General features: G+C 41.0%; 1 protein-coding gene across 5 annotated transcripts; it reads right to left on the bottom strand.

The window, feature by feature from the left end:
* Positions 1-1,639: 1,639 nt before the first annotated feature.
* slco4a1 (solute carrier organic anion transporter family, member 4A1) lies at positions 1,640-13,465 on the bottom strand. 5 transcript variants are annotated; one of them, XM_037241886.1, is made up of 13 exons: positions 13,336-13,465; positions 9,150-9,185; positions 5,512-6,576; positions 5,160-5,250; positions 4,601-4,722; positions 4,306-4,417; positions 4,050-4,204; positions 3,687-3,951; positions 3,280-3,445; positions 2,973-3,151; positions 2,756-2,820; positions 2,171-2,319; positions 1,640-2,080 (listed from the first exon to the last, which is right to left on the bottom strand). In XM_037241886.1, the coding sequence occupies exons 3-13, from the start codon at positions 6,332-6,334 to the stop codon at positions 1,910-1,912; spliced, it is 2,298 nt and encodes a 765-aa protein (XP_037097781.1). In that variant the 5' UTR covers positions 6,335-6,576; positions 9,150-9,185; positions 13,336-13,465; the 3' UTR covers positions 1,640-1,909. The 5 variants fall into 5 exon arrangements, with proteins under 5 accessions (XP_037097781.1, XP_037097801.1, XP_037097791.1 ...); XM_037241906.1 differs by lacking the exon at positions 13,336-13,465 and adding an exon at positions 10,662-11,589; XM_037241896.1 differs by lacking the exon at positions 9,150-9,185.
* Positions 13,466-19,264: the final 5,799 nt, after the last annotated feature.

Genomic DNA, 19,264 nt, shown 5'->3' with positions numbered 1-19,264 from the left:
AATATATCTGAGTCTGAGAGCTTCATTTCAGAGGGAGACCTTACAGCACTTAGTTTTTAGCGGTTAATAAACCATGAAGCTAATTTCTGATGTACTTCACCACTAATTCATTGGTGGGACGTGAGGTCCAGTTAAGCCTCCTCTGACAAGCACTAACAGAGCTACTCTACCAATTTGTTCCAAATATTTGATTATTTCAGTCTACTTTCACAGTTCTGTAGCGTTCCTCTTGGCAGCACTGTATGTTCATGAGGATTCTGGCAATAAAGCTGGATTTATTGTCCAGTCTGTTTGTAACTAATCAGATTGAAAATGCACCTTACCTGTGTTTGGCAAGTTGAATGGAATGTCTTGTTAATATGTCAGATAATTGTTTAAAGTTTGGTCCATTGCCATTATAAAATAAAATGTTGCTTGCAAAACCCCCCACAACCATCAAATTCCATTTTGATTATTCTGAGAATGACATTTATCCAAACCTGCAAAATGTATCGAACTTAATCTAATCTTGTTAAATCAGAACAAAAAAAAGTAAAGAAAAACAGGCAATTTTATCTGAAGCTTTAATTATAAAACACTTGACATCTTTCAAACAGTGCATAAAAATACATTCACTCAGCTTAGCTTCCTTAAAAGAACATTTTGTACAAATAAACCAAAAAACAAAAACTTTGAAAAGCACAGCTAACAGTAAGTACACCGGCAACATACAATAATAGGAAGTCCACCCATAACAACAAGAGACAACATCTTTTGTCAACAACAGTTAGATGGGGATGAAAGCAGTATTCATTGGAACATTAAACATTGATGGTGAAACAATAAATGCGGTAATCCAATACAGTTCATCATCTGTTTGGATATCTTACAAGGATAAAGCAGCTTTGGCACATTTGTATTCACATTTTGATTGCAGTTAAGAAACTCCATTACAATTTTCCTTTTTTCTTTTTAAATGTTCGATTAAAGTGCAGGTACTTATGTGTAGGGCATCAAGGAGAACCTAATGAGCCGTTACCTCTTAAATCTGCTCAGCAGGGCAACTCAAATAAAAAAAAAACCCTCAGAAACCAACAGTGGTTTACGACTGGAAAAAAAAAAAAAGCTTGCCTACACGAGTTCAAATAGATATATCAAGAATACAAATGTGCTTTTCCGTTCTGATTGTATGTTTGAACTGTTGTGGTTGCCAACTTTGCCAAACGGAAGATTACTGAAAGTGACGAAAAAAAAAGGATTTGGAAAACAACGTAAAGGCATGGCTTTTTTTGCGAGGGGCAATTACGGGGAGTGTGGCAACAGTATCATCTGGCAAAGTATGTTATGCAAATCTAACCAAACGTCTGTTAGATTCGAGTTACCTCAACCATCATGTCAACTTTCAAAGTCAACGTGGTTCTTTCCCATGAACATTGTGAGCTTTAGTCTTAGCTGCTTCTGATACTAACCATTGCGATCATCCTGATATGTTTGAAAGACTTTCCAGACTTTTGAGCTTTGCTACCGATTCCACCATTATTCTGAAAATACAGTGGAACCTTCGATTACCTTGTTGTGGAACCTTGTGGAACCTTGTTTGTGACTTGAAACGGTCGTAAATTGAGGCCAACTGAAATGAATGGAAAAGCGATTCATCTGTTGTGGTGGAAAACATTTGGTATTGCAAAGGACTTGACTTCTATTCTCTTCTGAGCATTCATGCACTCCTCATGCTTTATATCAAGTGAGTACACTTTCTTTGCCTTTAACTTGTCATTTAAAGATGATGTATGTCTGTGGAACTGATAACGAAGAACAGAGAGAGAAGTTTCTCTTGAATGTTGGGGAACAATAACCTCCCTATGGCTGAATGTATCAAAGAAGAAGCACCGGCCACTTAAACCAAGACTCCGCAGATGAGTCGCCGGTGTCACAACCTGGCATGTGGGTTGACGATGACACCGTCTGCAGCAAGCTCTTTCACGGGAAAGTTGCTCTTGTCGCTAGTTTCATGGTCACTGCTTTCCCGGCTGCTCTGAGGTGATTCTGGAGGAGCCTTGTACAAGATGCTGGCCAGTAAGAAGAAGATTGTCCCCAAAACCTGAAAGAAACAGTGACATCACCTAAGCCACATTTCCACCAAGCAGTCTAGTTCATTATAAATCAAGAACACCGCTGAGTAAGCATTTACCTTATAAATGACCCCAGCAAGGAGCATGTATCGGCTCATGGCTGAGTTCTGATAGAGGTAGCAGGAGCCCTGCTCTCCACACTGATCTTGCCACAGTAAGCAGGAAATGTCAATCATGGAGCCAAATGCGATAGGTCCAGGAATACCCCCTGTGAGAAAAGGCAAGTGACAGGTTGACATGGTGAGAGTCAAATCAGGTTTAAACCAACCCGATAATATGTGGACACTGAACCTTAAAAAAGCAGGCAGCTTCCAAATGACTGAGCTGGTACACTGATTTGTATTAAGGAGTCGTCATGATTACCTCGAATGACCACCTCTCATATTGTGTTTGTGCTACATTCAGCACTGATAGTATTCTCAGGTGCTGTGCTTTGACATAATAGCGCATTCAGGACGTGCAATGATTGGATTCTAAATTAGAGCATTCAGGACGTGCAATGATTGGATTCTAACGCCATCAAAGCAGGTTGATCGTTGCCACGACCTTGACTGAAAAGTAAATCGTACTTGGGGAACTGCAGGGAAGACCTGCTATAAATCTCCATGACTCAAAGTGAACCTGAAAACATCCATGAATCTTACCAAATGTGCGCACCACAATCCACTGGATGCCGAGCCCGAAGGATCTCTGACTGTCTGGCACACACCTAAAACGGCACAATAGTTAGAAATATTATCACACACTCGATATCACGTTGCAGTGCAAGTATGAAAACATGGCCAATTAATGACTCAAGACAGCACTTTATGACAACATTGACAGTTTCCTTGTAAAAAATGCAAAATGTGCCTATGTTACCTGAGTGTGGCAGTGAGCGCCGGGATGCTGCAGAGGAAGGTGAAGAAGATGATGATGAAAAAGAATGAGAGGAAGGCTGACATGTGTTGGCATCTGCTGCCACACTTTCCTGCCATAGCGAATCCATTCTGGTCCAAAGAGGCATTAGCCACAACCACACAGCTACATCCGGAGTACACCTAAGGCACATGCCACAGGGTGCGAGATGACACACTGGTCAGCTCTTCATTATCTTTAGTTTTTCTATTCATCCATCCAGAGTGGTTTGAATGAAGCTTTGAAGAAAAAAAAAAAAAAAAACACCAACCTTTTTGCCCGTGGAGTCCTCAGTGTGGTTGACGGAGGTGCAGCCAGCATGGCAGGGTGAGTAATACATGATGTTATCCGCACCGCAGACGGGGTTGTACAACTCCCAGACACAGCTACAACCTTCATTGCAGCTCACTGTCAAGCTCTCTGTTACAGAAGAGCTGCTGAAGGAATTAACCGGCAGCCAGGATGGAACACAAAGAAAGTTAGTTGGTGCTTCCATTTCTCCTAAACTACAGTATATGGTAAAAAAAAAAATCTATTTTAATGGAGAACCAAAACAGGATTACTTTGACAACTTCATTTAGACTGGCACATGTACATATATAGAATCTAAAACTACTCTGATCTGGATCTAACATCAGGGAGAATGATCCAACAGTTCCAATACATCTAAAAGTTTACCTATTTCTTGGACCCAGATGACTAGGTAGAACATTGAGCTGTTTGAACTGGTCCTTGGGGCTCTTGACAGCAGACTGGTATGGCGCGGTGATTCCGGCCAATGGCACATTGGGGCAGTAGATGAGAAAGATGAAGATGGCCATCAGACTGACCGTAGCGCAGAGCATGCAAATACGAATGATGGCTCGGCAGCGGAGCTTCAGTTTTTTTACGATATAGCCTCCCAGGAACGTGCCCCCTCCTCCCGCGGGTACCACCATGTAACCTGGAAAATATGAGCAAAGGAGGAAAAAGGATTCACTTTCATAGAATGAATGCTAGTTTGAATTTATTCCTTAACAGCGTAATATGTTCGTCACTCACCAAACCATGTGGCAGCTTCAGATGCGCTGAGGCTAAACTGAGCCTCTAAGAATTTTGGACCAAATGTAGACATGCCAGCAATGAGGGTGGCCTCCGTCGCACCAGCCAAGCACAAAAACAAGAAAGGGGGATTCTTTAAGAGGAGCAGCACAGATCTGGAAAACAGGGCAAATATTTTATATTGAATATATGTATTAAGGATACAACAGTACATGACAAAATATTGAACTGTAAAGTAGAGCTACGTTTAACTTACTTTGGCATGTCTTTGACTGATTTTCCAAACTGAGGGTCTGAAGCTGTGGTGTGACTGCCGTCTTTGAGCTGGTGGGCCTCAGACACCCGCATGGCCTTGTGCTCCTGAGAGCCTGGAAGAACCAAATTCAATGCTGATGTCACACGAGATAACAAAAATCTATCTCAAGAAGAAGATTATTTGAAACCAAGTAGCAATTACTATTCAATTTCAATACATTTGTCATTTGTCTTAATAATATGCTACTTGCATGTTTACTGTAATTAATACGTGTGTAAATGTATTCAGTGAGTACCTGGCAGTTGTCTTGGGTAGCCCAGGATGGGGAACGCCACCAAAAGAGCTGCTGCTCCTCCTAGTAGGAAGCCGATCCACCAAGCACCAACCCACAGAGGGTTCTCTGGAGTCATGTCTGTCCTGTTGCCATACACACACAAATTACAGTGAGTATTTCTTTCGAAAAAATGATTTTGCATTTTTAGCAAGCAACACAAGAGTCATGATGCAAACCCGAACCTCAGAAACTTTAGGCCGACTTGACCAGTCCAGTCATTCTCAATCTTTTTACCTAGTACCACTTGAAAAAGACTTTGCTCATGACCAATATCAAAATGGTGGTATTGTAGGGCTAAGTGTTCCGCAAAAGTGAGACGTGTTTTATTCCTCAAATAATATTTAGTATTAGAAGAATATGATGCAGAGTCAGAACATTACAATATGCTTAAATACAGCAAAAAGAAGCTGATTCAAATCAAATGTATTGCAATAAACATGAAAATTGTACCAAAATAAAAGTCAACTAAGTCTTCCAATAACACACACACACACACACACACACACATAATCAGACTCACGTAAGGTTGATCTCAGTGTAAATGTTGAGGAAGTAACCCCCGAGTAGATAACCTGCTGCTGGACCTACAATGGCTGCAGTATAAAATATCCCTGGGGACAAAAAGTGAAAGCATGTGTGTCACTTCAGGTACTTTCTCCTCTGTGATTTACGTGTCACTTTTCTCCAAGCTTCTTTGTTCAAAAACGGATCAGGTATCATAAAGCAGGTCACATTACAGTTTTGGTATCGGCATCATGCAAGTTGCGATTTTGATATGGTAACTAAAACAGTCAATATCATAGAATACAGACTACATTTTCTAACCATCTTGTGCTGTAAATGTTTTGAATCAATCCCAAAATGTGACTCACCAGTGTAAACAGGCCCGTAATTTGACTTGACATTTTCATCCAGATACGTGACTCCCAGCGTGTAAAGGGGTGTCGCGCCCACACCGTGGAGAAATTGTCCCAGCATGAACACAAAGCGATAGCTGGACAATCCGCCTCCCTCTTGGTACTGGCAAGGGCTGGTCCGGTTGGCAGAGCACATTCCACTTTGCTTGGACAGGCTGACCTGGTAAGGTGGCGTGGTGAAGTGAGGCAAGGCGAAGATGAGAGAACCCAGAGCCATGAGAAGCACCCCCCAACCGAGCCAGCGAGGCTTGTGGCCCGTCCCGCCAAAGTAGCTGACAAAGGCCAAGCAAATACATGCCGCTATGTCGTAGGTGCTGGCAATGAGGCCCGCCTGGTAGCTTGGTAGGTCGAAGCGTCTCTCGATGGTTGTCACCACTGTGTTGATGAAGCCATTGATAATCATCCCCTGGAGGAAAGAGGCCACGCACAGGAAAAACAACACCCAACGAGGAGTGTTGAAGACTTGGATAGCTTTGGGCGTCAGAGCCCCCCAGCCGCAAAGCTGATCCGAGTCTGTGGCGGATTGATTTAATCTAATCTGTGACTCTGCGCAAAGGGACGTTTGCGCCTGATAAATCTGTCCCGGAAAGCTTGAAACTCCAGTGAGAATACATGGTTGAACCGGACCATCGATGCGTCTGGGTTCCGAGTCTGTGAGGTTGTCTATGTGAGAGTCCTCAGGGCTGGGGGTGTCCAGAGAGGGACCCCTGCTCAGTGGGAGGCTACGAAGGTCAAGGAGCTCCTGCCTGGAGCTGAAGGAGGCATCGGCATTGACCATTGAGGGTCTTGGGCTGCAGATGGGGTAGGAATGTGAAAACTACTTGGAGAGGGCAATGTAAGCTACTTGTAAAACAGCTTAAGGCAGCAGGCCAAATTGAAGTGTTCCAAGGTCTTAATCCAGCTGGGTCTCTGCAATTAAAAAATACTAATTTCTTGTGTACTGTATTCCATGCATCCACCCTGCTTAGTGCTTCTTAAGGCTGCTCTGGTGCTTTATAAGGCAACACATCTTGTGGTCTCCTACAGAGAAAAGATCACAGATGGAGGATGTCAGTTTTCCGCTTAAATAGTACGACAGGAAAATACATCAGTCTGAAAAGTAGACCTGCTGACAAAGAACACATTTTATTTTCTTCTAGGCATGTGACTGTTGGGCATGGTATGGAGACAAATTATTTTGGAGGACACTATGGGCAGCAAGAAAATTGAGTTGCAGAAAAGCAGAAGCTAAGGAGTTGCAGTTGAGGAAACAGCTTGTGTATTTGTACACTCCTATATTGATGCAATGATTTACCTCGTTGACTAATGAGATATTCTTGGAAAGCCGACTGGCCAAATACCGTATTTTTCGGAATATAAGCCGTTGATTATTGCACAACCTTTGAACCCTAAGGTGTATAGTCCAGTGCAGCTTATCTATGCATTTGTACATATTCTCTTATATATAAACATTAAACACCTGCGGTTTATAGTACAGTGTGCCTTATATAGGAACAAAACAGGATTTTCCCCTAATTTCAGCTGGTGTGGCTTATCGGCTGTAGTTTATGGTCCAGAAATTACAATAGTATCTCATAGAACTTGTTGATGGTAGCACCTGCTTTTGCCGGTTAAAATATTAGGATCAAAATTACTTCAGCAGCGACTCTGGACTTGTGCTAGGCCCTTAACGCGGATCTTAAGCTCCGCCTGTCGAGACCCCACGGCAGCGGCTGTTGCCCTCCGCTAGAGGCGGCCTAACATATCTTGCCTAGCATCTTAAAACTGGGGCAGATCCGGACCCAAAGTTAGAATTGGATGTCTAATGTCAACATTGATGCAACAAGTTAAACTGGAAGTAACACAAATTCTAACGTTTACCTCATTTTTACTCCGCTTGTACATATCTGTTCATATCTGGTTATACTGACACTATGTTGCATATATGTAACCCTATATTTACAATTAGCATTCTAGTACCGCCTGCAAATATTTGTTCTACTGCACCTTATTGTAAATACTTAGCTAGTTTCCGTACTCGTGCCTCATGTATATTATCCCGCATAGTATAACTTACCTCATATTTACCTGATTGCACTCTACCTACTGCTCAGTATTACTTTTTACTCTGCACTTTACTGCTTTTTGCATTTCTGGTTGGATGTCAAAGTTCTTTTCGCTGTACTGTACTTGTGCTGTACATTGACAATACATTTGAATCTAATCTAATATCACAAACAGTATATACAGTACATGCATAACACAAAGCATTTGCTTATATTAGATAAATTTTCCCATTTGCCCCTCAAATGCATCCATGTTTGTCAGATATATTTTTTCTTTTTTTTTTTTAAAGCAAAATAACCCTTGTCTAGCCCATCATTCAGTGTTCTATAGTTTTAAGTAACTGCTGCATTCTTGATGTTCTCAAAAATACAGCCCCATGAAAAATAAACATTATATAGTGCTGTTGAAAAAATGTCATGGTAAAATTCACAAAGAGTAAAATATTCAAAAAATTAAAGAACAGAGAAGTTCATATTATTTTATCCACAAATAACTGGTTAGATCTTTCTTTTTTAAGCAGAATCGATTTAGGAATCAGAAATGGACTGATAACTGGAATCGGAACCGGATTCGTGCAAATGTAAACGATGCCCAACCTGAATCAAGAGTTAATGTGACTCTTTAGTCACATGAAACCATCGTCACAATATTACACGACAGTACAAAAAGACTTGTCCAAATGTTTGTATTAGGTAAAAAAACTAACCAGACTGATAATAGGGACCATAGCATGCTTTGAAGTGGATAAGAGACAGTCGTGTCATTGACACTTTTGAAAACCAAAATGGGGGCTATAGCAAAACATTGTGATGCAAAAGAGAAATACTCTTCCAATGAAACACAGAAGAACATTACCACAAGGATGTGAAGGAATGTACACGTGTTGTAATAAAAATATGACTGAGTAAATGTTTACAAGAGTCTACAATTTCTAGGGAAATTTTGCTTTGTTACCAGATACCGCATGACTTTTGATAGTTATATTGAAGTAACGATGAAACCCTTTTCTCTCTGTCGAAATAAAAAAAATTCTGGGGCCTCTACATAATACTTTGTTTTGCTCCTACTAAAGTAATATGTGACAATGCATTTTATTATTTTTTAAACAGCAGTCTTTACATGTCCATGGAGGCTACTGTCGTGTCTACTGCTTGCCCTATTTAGGGGTTGTGAAGAGCTGGAGCCTATCCGAGCTGATTTTAAGCCAACAGGCTGACTCTGGTCACCAGTTCCATCACAGGGTGCACAAAGAGACCATAGCCATGCATTCCCATTTCACACCATCACAAATTGGAACTGAGCCCAAGCTGCTTGCATGCTGAGCCTCAACAGCACACCATCAGTGATGGCAAGATACACGTGAGCGTTATTTAACACATACAATTAAGCCAAACTGTATAGGCCGAGTTGTTAACTTCAAAGAGTATTCTTATGATTCAAAGTTATGCATAATGTTTTCAGTAAATATATAAAAAGGATTGTTTTGAGTGTCCTGAAAAACACCAAGAGTTGATTTTGATAAAATATTGTGTCTTACAGCCCCTTACCTTTACATGTCACTCTCAAAAGGTCTTGAATAGGGTCTGGTAAAATAGAACAGAAATGATGAAAGTGAAACAAGTTCTAAGAGCATGGCAAACTCAGAAAGCCTCTTATAGGGGAGTGCAGAGGCAACACATTAGGACACACCCACGGGGAGGGCCGTGCTCACTCTGATGCGACATAATCCATTGCACGACAGAAATATACTGCTGGTACTGCTCTGAAGGCCCAACGTGATTCAATCCACCACTATACATTGACTCGTCCATTTTCTGTGCTGCTCATGCTCACTAAGGTCACAAGTGACCTGGAGCCTATCCCAGCTAACTTTAGGCAAAATGCAGGTGACACTGTGAACTGTTCACCAGTCAGCATTCTACCATTCACACTGTCACTGAGTGGAAACTGAAACCAGGCCAATGTACACCTACACCATCAGCGACTAAAGTTGAAACACTCACATCGTTTTCATTTGCTTTAGTTCCTCAGGGGGTCTTCCCTGCTCTGTGGTGAACAAAGGTTTCTGAAGAAGCAAGGAAATGCTCTGAGGTTATGCTTTTCAGGAGAGCAGCAAATTCAGTCAGGCTCCATTCACAGTACTGTACGTCTAAACATTCACATTGGATTTTATTTGATTTTTAAAATGTGCTGTTGATGGACAGAGCGGAGGATCCCATTAAATAAAGACATTCTAGTGTCATTTGTAGTTTAGTCACCAAAAATGTGTTTCCACTATTTTCATTTATGATTGTTTCATCTTTTTTTGCATCTCAAATCAACCTCGATGAACCAGCCAAATTTTACAAGTCAGGTAAATCTTTAGTCTAAAAAGAGCATAGATTTCAAGGTTGAGGCAGACTTATACAGCCCAATAATGTCTGTAAATGTAAACATGTTGCTTTATCAAACCATCAGGTTCCTACACTGCTTATCTTCTCGAGAGTTACGGCTGAGGTACAGTCCATCCTATTAGATAAAACTTAAGACTACACCCCACAGTAGACTGGTCGCCAGTCATTCACGAGGTATCTATAGCACCCCTTAGCCCAACCATTCACACTCAAAACTGTCACGGAGAGAGCGGAAACTGAAGCTGAGTGAACCACAGCACCGTTGTCACTGACTGCAAGTTGCTTTCTATTTATCTCAAATTGTTGGCAGGTATTGAGATATCAATAGCATCATGTTTAGCGTTTCCTTAATCCATTGAGGCTTTTTTTTCTTTTCTTAATGTGATGTTACCCTATGACACTGTATATTTGGTTATATTAACTACAATATCAGTAGACCAAAATAGATACATTGCGTTGATGCTGAAATGTTACTCCCCGTTTGAGTGGTGTGTGTGGTCAGTTTTGATATGAGTTTTATGAGGGGGGGGGTGCGCGTGTATGCAATAACGGTGACTTTCTTGTGAGTTTCCTATTCTGAGTCACTTCCATATGTAGGCTGAAGAAAACTACCCTAAAGGTTTTTTCCATAGAAAGTAAGAATAAAAAATAAGCAGAATACTGTACCTTAATTTTGAACATGGGGCGCTACTCTTAATTTGTGTCTCACTGCCAGACTTTTCTTTTGTATTTATATACAGTGCTTTGTTCCAGTTGCGGTTGTTAATAAAACGAGTTGTTCTATCTGACTTTGTTGTTTGTGGTTTTTACTCTTTACTCAAATAAAGGCTTTGTTCTCTTTGTTCTTGCACTTCCTAGTCCACTTGCTTCACAAACACATCAAACAACTACTTTGACAAAGGAATGGCATTCCCCCCTGTAATTACATAGTTTAGATATTTATTCTGTTTTTTCATGCAGATATTATCGCTCATGAAATGCATGTAAAATTTGTCTGCTCTTCACTATTTGGTCTTTCTTGTCACGATTCGTCCCCTGTTGCTTTATTGTGTCTGTTACCATGGTTTCTGTTCGCGTCGCCCCTCCCCTCCTGTGTCACCTCAATCCATGTAACCACAGTCACCTGCCTCTTGTTACCTGTTTTGTATTTAAGTCCTGTCTGCCCCTCACACCCGTTGGATCATTGATGTCGTCACGTCTGTTGTCGTCACGTCTGTAGTCTTCTTGTCTCACGTACCGGTCAGTCAGTCCAGTTATTGTTTTGTTAATTTGTCTCAGTTTGCCATTTTGAGTTTGCTCAATAAACCCTGGTCCAAGTTGCATTTGGTCGCCCTGCTCCATCCGTTCCATGACATTTGTCTGCTTTGTGTTGTTTGTCATACTAAAGTCATGTGTTTGTTGCCATGCTCCTCCCCAAGTAATGAGTACTTGCATTTGTATTATGTTATGTTACTCTTTGAGAACCAATATTCTCACTTAAGATGGAAAAGCTGCCGAGTATTAAATAATCCTCTCTGACCCTCCAAGCACATCTGATTACTAGTCAGATGTTACGTAATCTTACACTGAGCTCAAATCAGTCCAGAGTATTTCAGATACTTTGTTTTATAACATTTTATATAGCAAAAAAACATTAGGATCTTATTACAAAAGATACTTCACTGTGTGTCAAGGGAAGCATTTGTGACCTGACTTTGACAACCTTTAAAATGACAATTTAAAGTGTTTTACTGCTTTTTTTTTTGTGACGGTCTTAATATCAACTATTGACTAAACACTTGTCGAACAGCGTCAATTGCTTTCAACACAAAACTGTTGAGTGTAGTGTGAAACATCACACCATGCTTGTCCCATTGGTTACAGCTCAGAAACTATCCTTAAAGGCGAAATATCGGTGGGAAGTCTTTGCCCCTGCATTGCACCTGCTCAGTGCGGTTAAAATTGAACAGCAATAGGCATTGTGAAAGGAGTGCGTGTCAGTTGACACCTCATCTGTTTCTTCTGTGAATTGGTCACACAATCATTCAAATTAAGCAGCATTCATTGTGATAACATTGCCTGAGACATTTTTGCAGTGGTTCTTTTCAGTTCGTGCCAACTATAAAGATACTTAGCTCTCCAAGTAAAATGACCAACATTAAGATACAGTAGTGTGGAAGGGGCTAAGTGTTCATCCAAAATGAGACAGTTTTATTGCCTTAAAGTATATTTAGACTGCTGTATAGTTCAGCAGTTTGTATTTTCCTAAATATACTAAAACCATTTTAAAATGTGTTAAATTAAAATTGTATTTCACATGCATTACGTTACATATTTGGAGATAGTCTGCCATGTACCACTAGAGGGAGCCCAATTTTCAGAACCATTGCTCTACAGTTGATCTTTTTTCTTTCTCTCCTTCCTGTTGACTGCTGATGCTATCAGTGTGAGAGCACACAATACAATGGAGCAGTTTGATGTGCACATGTTGAAGTGGAGCAACATTTGTAGCCCCACTACTTAACCTTTGATCAATTAAAGCTTGGACTAGAACCCCCATTTCTCCTAAATAATTCCCTCTTCCACAATTGTATGCTTCCAACTTTATAAGAACCGTCTGGGAATGGCTCTTTTATGTTCTCCAATACACAAAGCAAGCTCAAAATATGCAGTTTTATGAGTTTGTTGTGGAAGAACAAACTCAAATCATTACATACATTTGGGATCGACCACAAGAGAGATTGGGACAGAGCCTGCAGAGCCCCTGATGACATCTGTCACCTCATAATTGGTCGATCTTGATCTGTCTATCTTTCCATCATGCATCCATTGATTAATTTATCCAGATAATAATGATGCTCTGAGGTGATATGCACATCCTAACAATCTCATTATGAACCGAAATTGTGTGCACTGATGAAACAGGTGAAGTAAACATGATCATCTGGGTCTAGGTGCACCTCTCCCCCCCTGCAAGGAGGGAACCACCCTCGCGTCTGCTGCCATGCGGTGACAAATATAACATGAATAAAACCAAGCAATGATGGTTATTCTGCCCCGACGGTCAGAGATAAGACAGATACTAGAAAAGGCTGCGTTATAATAAAATGTTCGCAGATGGAGACATCAAGGGAAGATGTATGTTGCTGTGTGTTTATGACGACGCTCATTTTGCAAAGCACGGCAAATCGGTGGTTTACAAAACACCCCTTTTGTTCAGTGTTGTCGCAAAACCTGGTGCAGGTTGCATGTTTGAGGCATGTCTGGTGCGTGTATGACATGGTCCGTGCACTTCTCCGCAACATCCGCATCCCCCTTCGCTCCCATCCAAAAAAAAAAAAAAAATACGGACGGCGCTTACCTTGAAAAGACACTCCATCCACCCTCCCTCGCGTCACCAAGTCTGGTTTCCTGAGTGTGTGACGGTGCAAGTGCTGCATGCTGACGTTCTGAGCACGCTGCTGCCTTGTGGAAGTGTCATGGCGAGATACAGTGACATCAACCGTGAAACTGCAAAAGTGCAGTACTGTTGCTTATGTTGCAAAAAATATATAATTAATTTTAATATGGCAATACGATTCAGTGGCGCAACCCTAATCACAGAAATTAGGTCCAACACAGTCCAGATCAGCCTCTGATCCCCCCCCCCCCCCCCCCCCCCCGACACACACACAGAGTGGAAAATATGAAAATATAAATACTACAACACCCTCAAGTTCATTCCTCCTCTCATTTGGTGACGCCACAAATTGAGGATCCGCAGCCACTACTCCCGCCCCATCACGCAGACTGAACGCACGCTCACTTTATCATAGCAGGTGTCCCAGCAATTTGAATTGACATGCGACTATAAATGATCAAATGTTTCCACATACCCCTTGCAACGAACTAGTCATTGCTGTTTGGTGTAAATGATTAAATTCCCAGATGTCTATAATTAACTGTGGAACGCTATAAATAGCATGATACAGCTCCTTTAAGTTTTCAAACTTTTCATCTGGTTCACTGTAAATTGATGATCTTCTATTAGGTGTTGTATGCGCATTTGACCAGTAGAGGGTAGTAAAAGACTACATAACAACAACCATTTTGTGCCCTTCAATCTGAACATCCATCCATTCTCAACACCGTTTATCCTGTACACTGCACAGGGTCGCGAGGGGTACTGGAGCCTATCCCAGCTGACATCCGGAGAAAGGCAGATCACACCTTGAACTGGTTGCGGGCCAATCGCACGAACAACCTTTGGTACTCACACCTAAGGGGAATTTGGAGCGGTCAACTGGACTACCATGCATGTCTTCGCAATGTGAAAGGAAACCAGTGTACCTGGAGGAAACCCACGCAGGCACGGGGAGAACATGCAAACTCCACAACATTTTATTATTGTACATATAGAGCCTTTTATTGTACAGGAGAGACATAGCAGCAATAGGCGTCACTGATTTCAAAAGGTTGGCTGACTGCTGAGGGGCAAGATGTCAATCACCCGGAGTGGCAGCTCGAGGGTCGAAATGGAGTTTTAAACTAGGGTTAAAGTCTCATGTAGGTTTGTAACCTAGGGAACTTCTTTGTTCTCTCTGTACTGTGAAAATGTATGTACTATAACAAATGTATGCATAATAATTGATTTGCCTAAGTTGAATTTTTGACCATCGGCTTTGTTTTAACTTTATCTACAGTAAACGTTTTTTTTTTGTTTTGTTTTTTAAACATGCATGTCACCATAATTTGGCAGTATTTCAAAAGGTGTGTTTTTTTTATCGCTGATTGTGAGTTGGCTAAAGTGAAGCTCATTTGAAAAATATTATTATTATTATTTTGTTACTGCATGCTTGACATCCTCATGAGGAACAAGGCAGGCCTAATGCATAAAATCTGAATTCATCTGAAGTCATTGTTATTGTGAAATGCAGGAGGGCAAAGTTCACGGTGTATGTTTGTTTGTTTGTTTCGGCTTGTACATTGTCACCATTCATCACAATTTCATCCCATGCAGTGCTAACACATGACTTGCCAGCGTGCTTTCTGAGAAGGCCTTCCATGTGCATTATACGACGGTAATAATATGCCACGTAAAAATGAAGTATTACTTGGAGCTGAATGATGTTCCACGAAGAATTCTGTTTGGTACTGATAGATACCTCAGTCTGTAGATGCAGGCATCTTGTCGCCCTTTATAGGGCCATTCCCGTGAGAGTTGAGTGATGTTTCATTAAATGAAATGATACTGTGATAAATGACTGTACTGCTGTGTGTAGAGACGCGTATGTCTCCTGTACCTCATCGGATGCTTTATGTCACTCTCCAAGCATCATGTTTTGCTTCTTATGAAACACAAGAGGGCACTCTGCTCTATATAGTGAAACCTCTGAAACAGCAGGCCCACACACAAACACACAGCTTCAGGAATTGTTTGTGACCACAGTGACGACATGCAACGTACATAATGATCTTGCAGCGCTCCCACGTGTTAAATTCGGAAATTTGCGTGGCTGCTCACCCATCAAATAAGAAATTACGGAATCAAGTAAACCTTTTCAAATCTGTTTTCAAAATTGTGTCTGCAAGCAGTTCTAATTTTTGGGGGAATGTGACTTCTCAATCAGGCTAATTTTCATATTTCCATTTTTGGTTTTCGGGGGGGGGAAAGGGATGAACAAGCACCTCTGTTCCTCTGTTACCCTCATGGTAAAAAAAAAAAAAAAAAAGCCATATTAACCAATGGCCCTGCAGTAGCGGCGCATACGGTCAGCAAATGACTTGAGATAGGACTGCCCCCTCAAAACAGACTAATTGTAAATTTTTACTCTGTTGATTTATTCTATTTTCTTCTTTTGCCAGTTTGTTTTTACTGGAACGCGTGCCTACATGAAAAGAAAACACATCCTAGCAGCCTTAAAGCTGCTCTGCAGTACCAATAACTTGACAAACATGCAACTGACGCAAACATGACAAGCCTCCACTCATAAAAGTTTCTTTGTTGTCTACTGCTCATTGGATAAAAAACATGAAAAGAAACCCTAAGTAAAGTGCATGAACTGAATGCAACACACACACAGGGTGAAAACTACATTTTTGCGTGATCATGCAGTGGTTTCGGAGGAGCTTGCAATTGTGCTGAGTGGAGGGATCCTGACGTTGTGGACCTTCGCATTCATCACACTCAGTCATACACACTGCAGTAGCCCCGAGGCCTGATCCGCTTTAATTATGAGTCACCCAGCTAATCAATAGCAAGAAGGATAATTCCATTTCAACACCCAATATGCATTAATGCCGATGTCAGATTTAAACGACTTGAACCTTGATTACCCTCATATTGTGCTTGTATATTTATAACTGTGTGATCTATAAGGTGCTTGAATGTGCGCTTGCATTATTTCAGTCAGAGCGAGCAGCATTGATGGCTTATCATGCATATTACTGGAAGCGAATCTAACAGCGACGCAAGAACATTTATAATACATATAAGATAAGAATGGATTTCTCAACCTATTTCATTCCTCGGTAAATACATTCACCCACAGGCCACTGTACAGAACGTTTTTATTTATGTGTGTGTGTGTGTGTGTGTTTGGGGGCCTTCATACACAATTGTATTATGACACCTGCTTCTTGTATAAATCTAAGGAGTTCTGGTAAGAAAAATGAACTTGGGCCCAATTACTGCTGACATCGCATATTGTTAAAAAACGAGAGATTTCCCGTCTTATTGCAATTAACGTTTGATGAGACTAGTAGAGACACAATATAATTTGAATTATGGGTAATTGAAAGTATTGAAGTTAACATAAACTAGTTGTAGAATCCTGCGCTCAGCACATTATTTCATTTAGGTACAGCGGCATCAGGCGGTTCTTCATCTTCAAGGAAAAAAAAAATCAAAATATTGCTCTCTGGTCTGACCTTTGACACTAACTGCCTGAAAGATAATATGTCAGCTTGCTTTTTAAAAGAGTAGGAGTCCGAAAATGGAGACAAGTACTTTTGATTAAACGTCAGAAGACCAAGTTGGTCCAAGTAAAATTAATCTGTTGGAGCATGAAGAACATAACCTGGACGTGCATCATTAGCTTGGTGCTAACACAGCGAGAGTTGGCTCCATAATTTATTCTATCCACAAGGATTATTATTTTAGATTGAAATGGATGTGATCCTGAATTGCTCTGCACCATCGCTTGGTGTAACATGAGTGATGAGGTCAGCTGTGTGTGTGCGTGTGCATGCGTGTGTGTGTAAAGTGAAGGGTTGCATTAGACATGCGCATTTCAGAGAGGGTCAACACCACTTGTCGACAATGTGAATGAAAACTGCTGAAAGTGTGATCGCTACTCTCAGGGAGATTCTCAATCACTTTACTCGAGCCATATGTCCACAGTTTGGTTTGGTACAGTAAACACTGATTTGGCCTCCTTCTTGTCTTCTTTAGATGTTCAGGCAAGGTGGTCCATGATATGTGATGTAAAGAATTAGTTCCACCTCTGACTGCACTGCATTATTGATTGGAATCAAGAATAAAAGTAGACACTAATACAAAGGACAAGTGTGAGCCTCAATGCACTCCAATGGTTACAAGGAATTAATAGTTCTCCATCAATCTATTATTGGGCAGCCATATGTCCGTATGTCTTGGTAATGTCTACTGTTTGTTGGAGTACATGGAATACTGTCGACTATCATGTTTTAACATGTTTTAATTATGTACATTATTTATGTCTTTGTCTATTGTACAGATCTAGCCTCAGCCACTTAAGCACCTTCTGCCCTGGTAACTGAAGCACAATAGTTAAAGAACTCGATGGGTCACATTATCTTTATTTGCTGGCCTAATTGTCAGTAGTCTTAAATGGAACTGAACAGAACTAAAGACTAAGAGACACCGACACACTAATGCAGAGATATGAGATGGTGGAGGCAAAGTAGAGAGAATATGTCAGGAAGTGACCAAGCCCAAAATTAGAGAGTTAGTTAAATGACACAGAGTCATCAGAAAATATGGGACCACTAAAACACATTCTATGATTTATTAAAAGGCTGAATCTCATGTATGACTAGCATGAAGCATATCACACTGAAATTCACCTCTCTCAACTGTACTGGGTAGGTTTCCAAATATTAACTCAGCACTATCATTCTCATTTGCCCAGCAATAGAACAATACGCCTTCTTTTCTCTTCATGCTTGCTTAAAACTAGTGTCAGGGTTTCAAACAAGGGTTAGGGTTTCAAACTAGGGTTTCAAACTAGGGTCAGGGTTTCAAACTAGTGTTAGGGATTCAAACTAGGGTTTAAGACTAAGGTTAAGGTTTCAAATTGGGGTTTGGGTTTCAAACTAGGGTTTTAAACTCGGGTTAGGGTTTCAAAGTAGGGTTAGGGTTTCAAACTAGGGTCAGGGTTTCAAACTAGGTTTAGGGTTTCAAATTAGGGTTAGGGATTCAAACTAGGGTTCGGGTTTACAACCAGGGTTTCAAACTAGGGTCAGGGTTTCAAACTAGGGTTTCAAAACAAGAGTTAGGGTTTCAAAGTTGGGTTAGGGTTTTATTGTTTCTTATTCTTTTTGGCTTTTTTTTCTTAAATCTAGATACTTTTATTTGGTGTAAGTGTCAGCCACTCAGGGGAATTGTTGTACACTTCTGAAAAGACACACAACCTCACAGGCAAACACACATCATTGTGACGGAGCCGTCTGCTCCCTCCTGTCGCCTCATTTGTTGCGACATCAGTGGGTTTTCTCCAAGGAGGCTCCGTTTTATGCCCTTGTCAGCAAACTTCAGCTTTCAACTTCCCTCACTCACTCTGCTCCTCAATCTTTTCACTTTGCCAATTCTTTAGTACCCTGCCACATACTGATCATCCTCTTATTGTACTTCTGGGCTCTCTCCCTCAGTCTTCATCTTTTGAGATGGTCATTTTTTCTTTTGCCGGTGTCAAGTGCTCAGTATGTCAAAAACGACACAGCTAATTTTAGGGTAGCACTTGGATCAAGGATGAACCCTTAACCATTTGCTTGTAGTGTCTCTTGGGCAGTTTGCCATCGCCTCACAATTAAAACGCTGCAGTCACTTCTTTCAGGTTCCAACGCACATACTATCACAAGAACCCCATGTCTGCATGCCATTTCATGACATTTTCTCGAGCGGTGGTGTAAGAGCCAAACCTATTAAATACAATGCTGTATGTTAATAAAACTCAAGGATGCATGGGAGAGTCATAGCTGCACAACAAATTCTGAAATCACAATTTTGAAAGTTTCCATGCTAGATCAAATTAAACTACACAGTTAACACT

This window comes from Syngnathus acus, chromosome 2, assembly GCF_901709675.1.
Source record: "Syngnathus acus chromosome 2, fSynAcu1.2, whole genome shotgun sequence".
NCBI classification, from domain to species: domain Eukaryota; kingdom Metazoa; phylum Chordata; class Actinopteri; order Syngnathiformes; family Syngnathidae; genus Syngnathus; species Syngnathus acus.
Note: the sequence above shows the minus strand (reverse complement) of the source record. Positions and strands in the feature narration are given on the sequence as shown.

What these genes read in the sequence shown, in the direction of transcription:
- slco4a1 (XM_037241886.1), bottom strand. Translation starts at nt 6,334, where the DNA reads ATGGTCAATGCCGATGCCTCCTTCAGCTCCAGGCAGGAGCTCCTTGAC. An exon ending in TGAAGCTGCCACATGGTTTG is followed by an intron (nt 3,952 to 4,049) that starts GTGAGTGACGAA and finishes CATATTTTCCAG; the next exon opens with GTTACATGGTGGTACCCGCG. An exon ending in GCGCTCACTGCCACACTCAG is followed by an intron (nt 2,821 to 2,972) that starts GTAACATAGGCA and finishes GTGCCGTTTTAG; the next exon opens with GTGTGTGCCAGACAGTCAGA.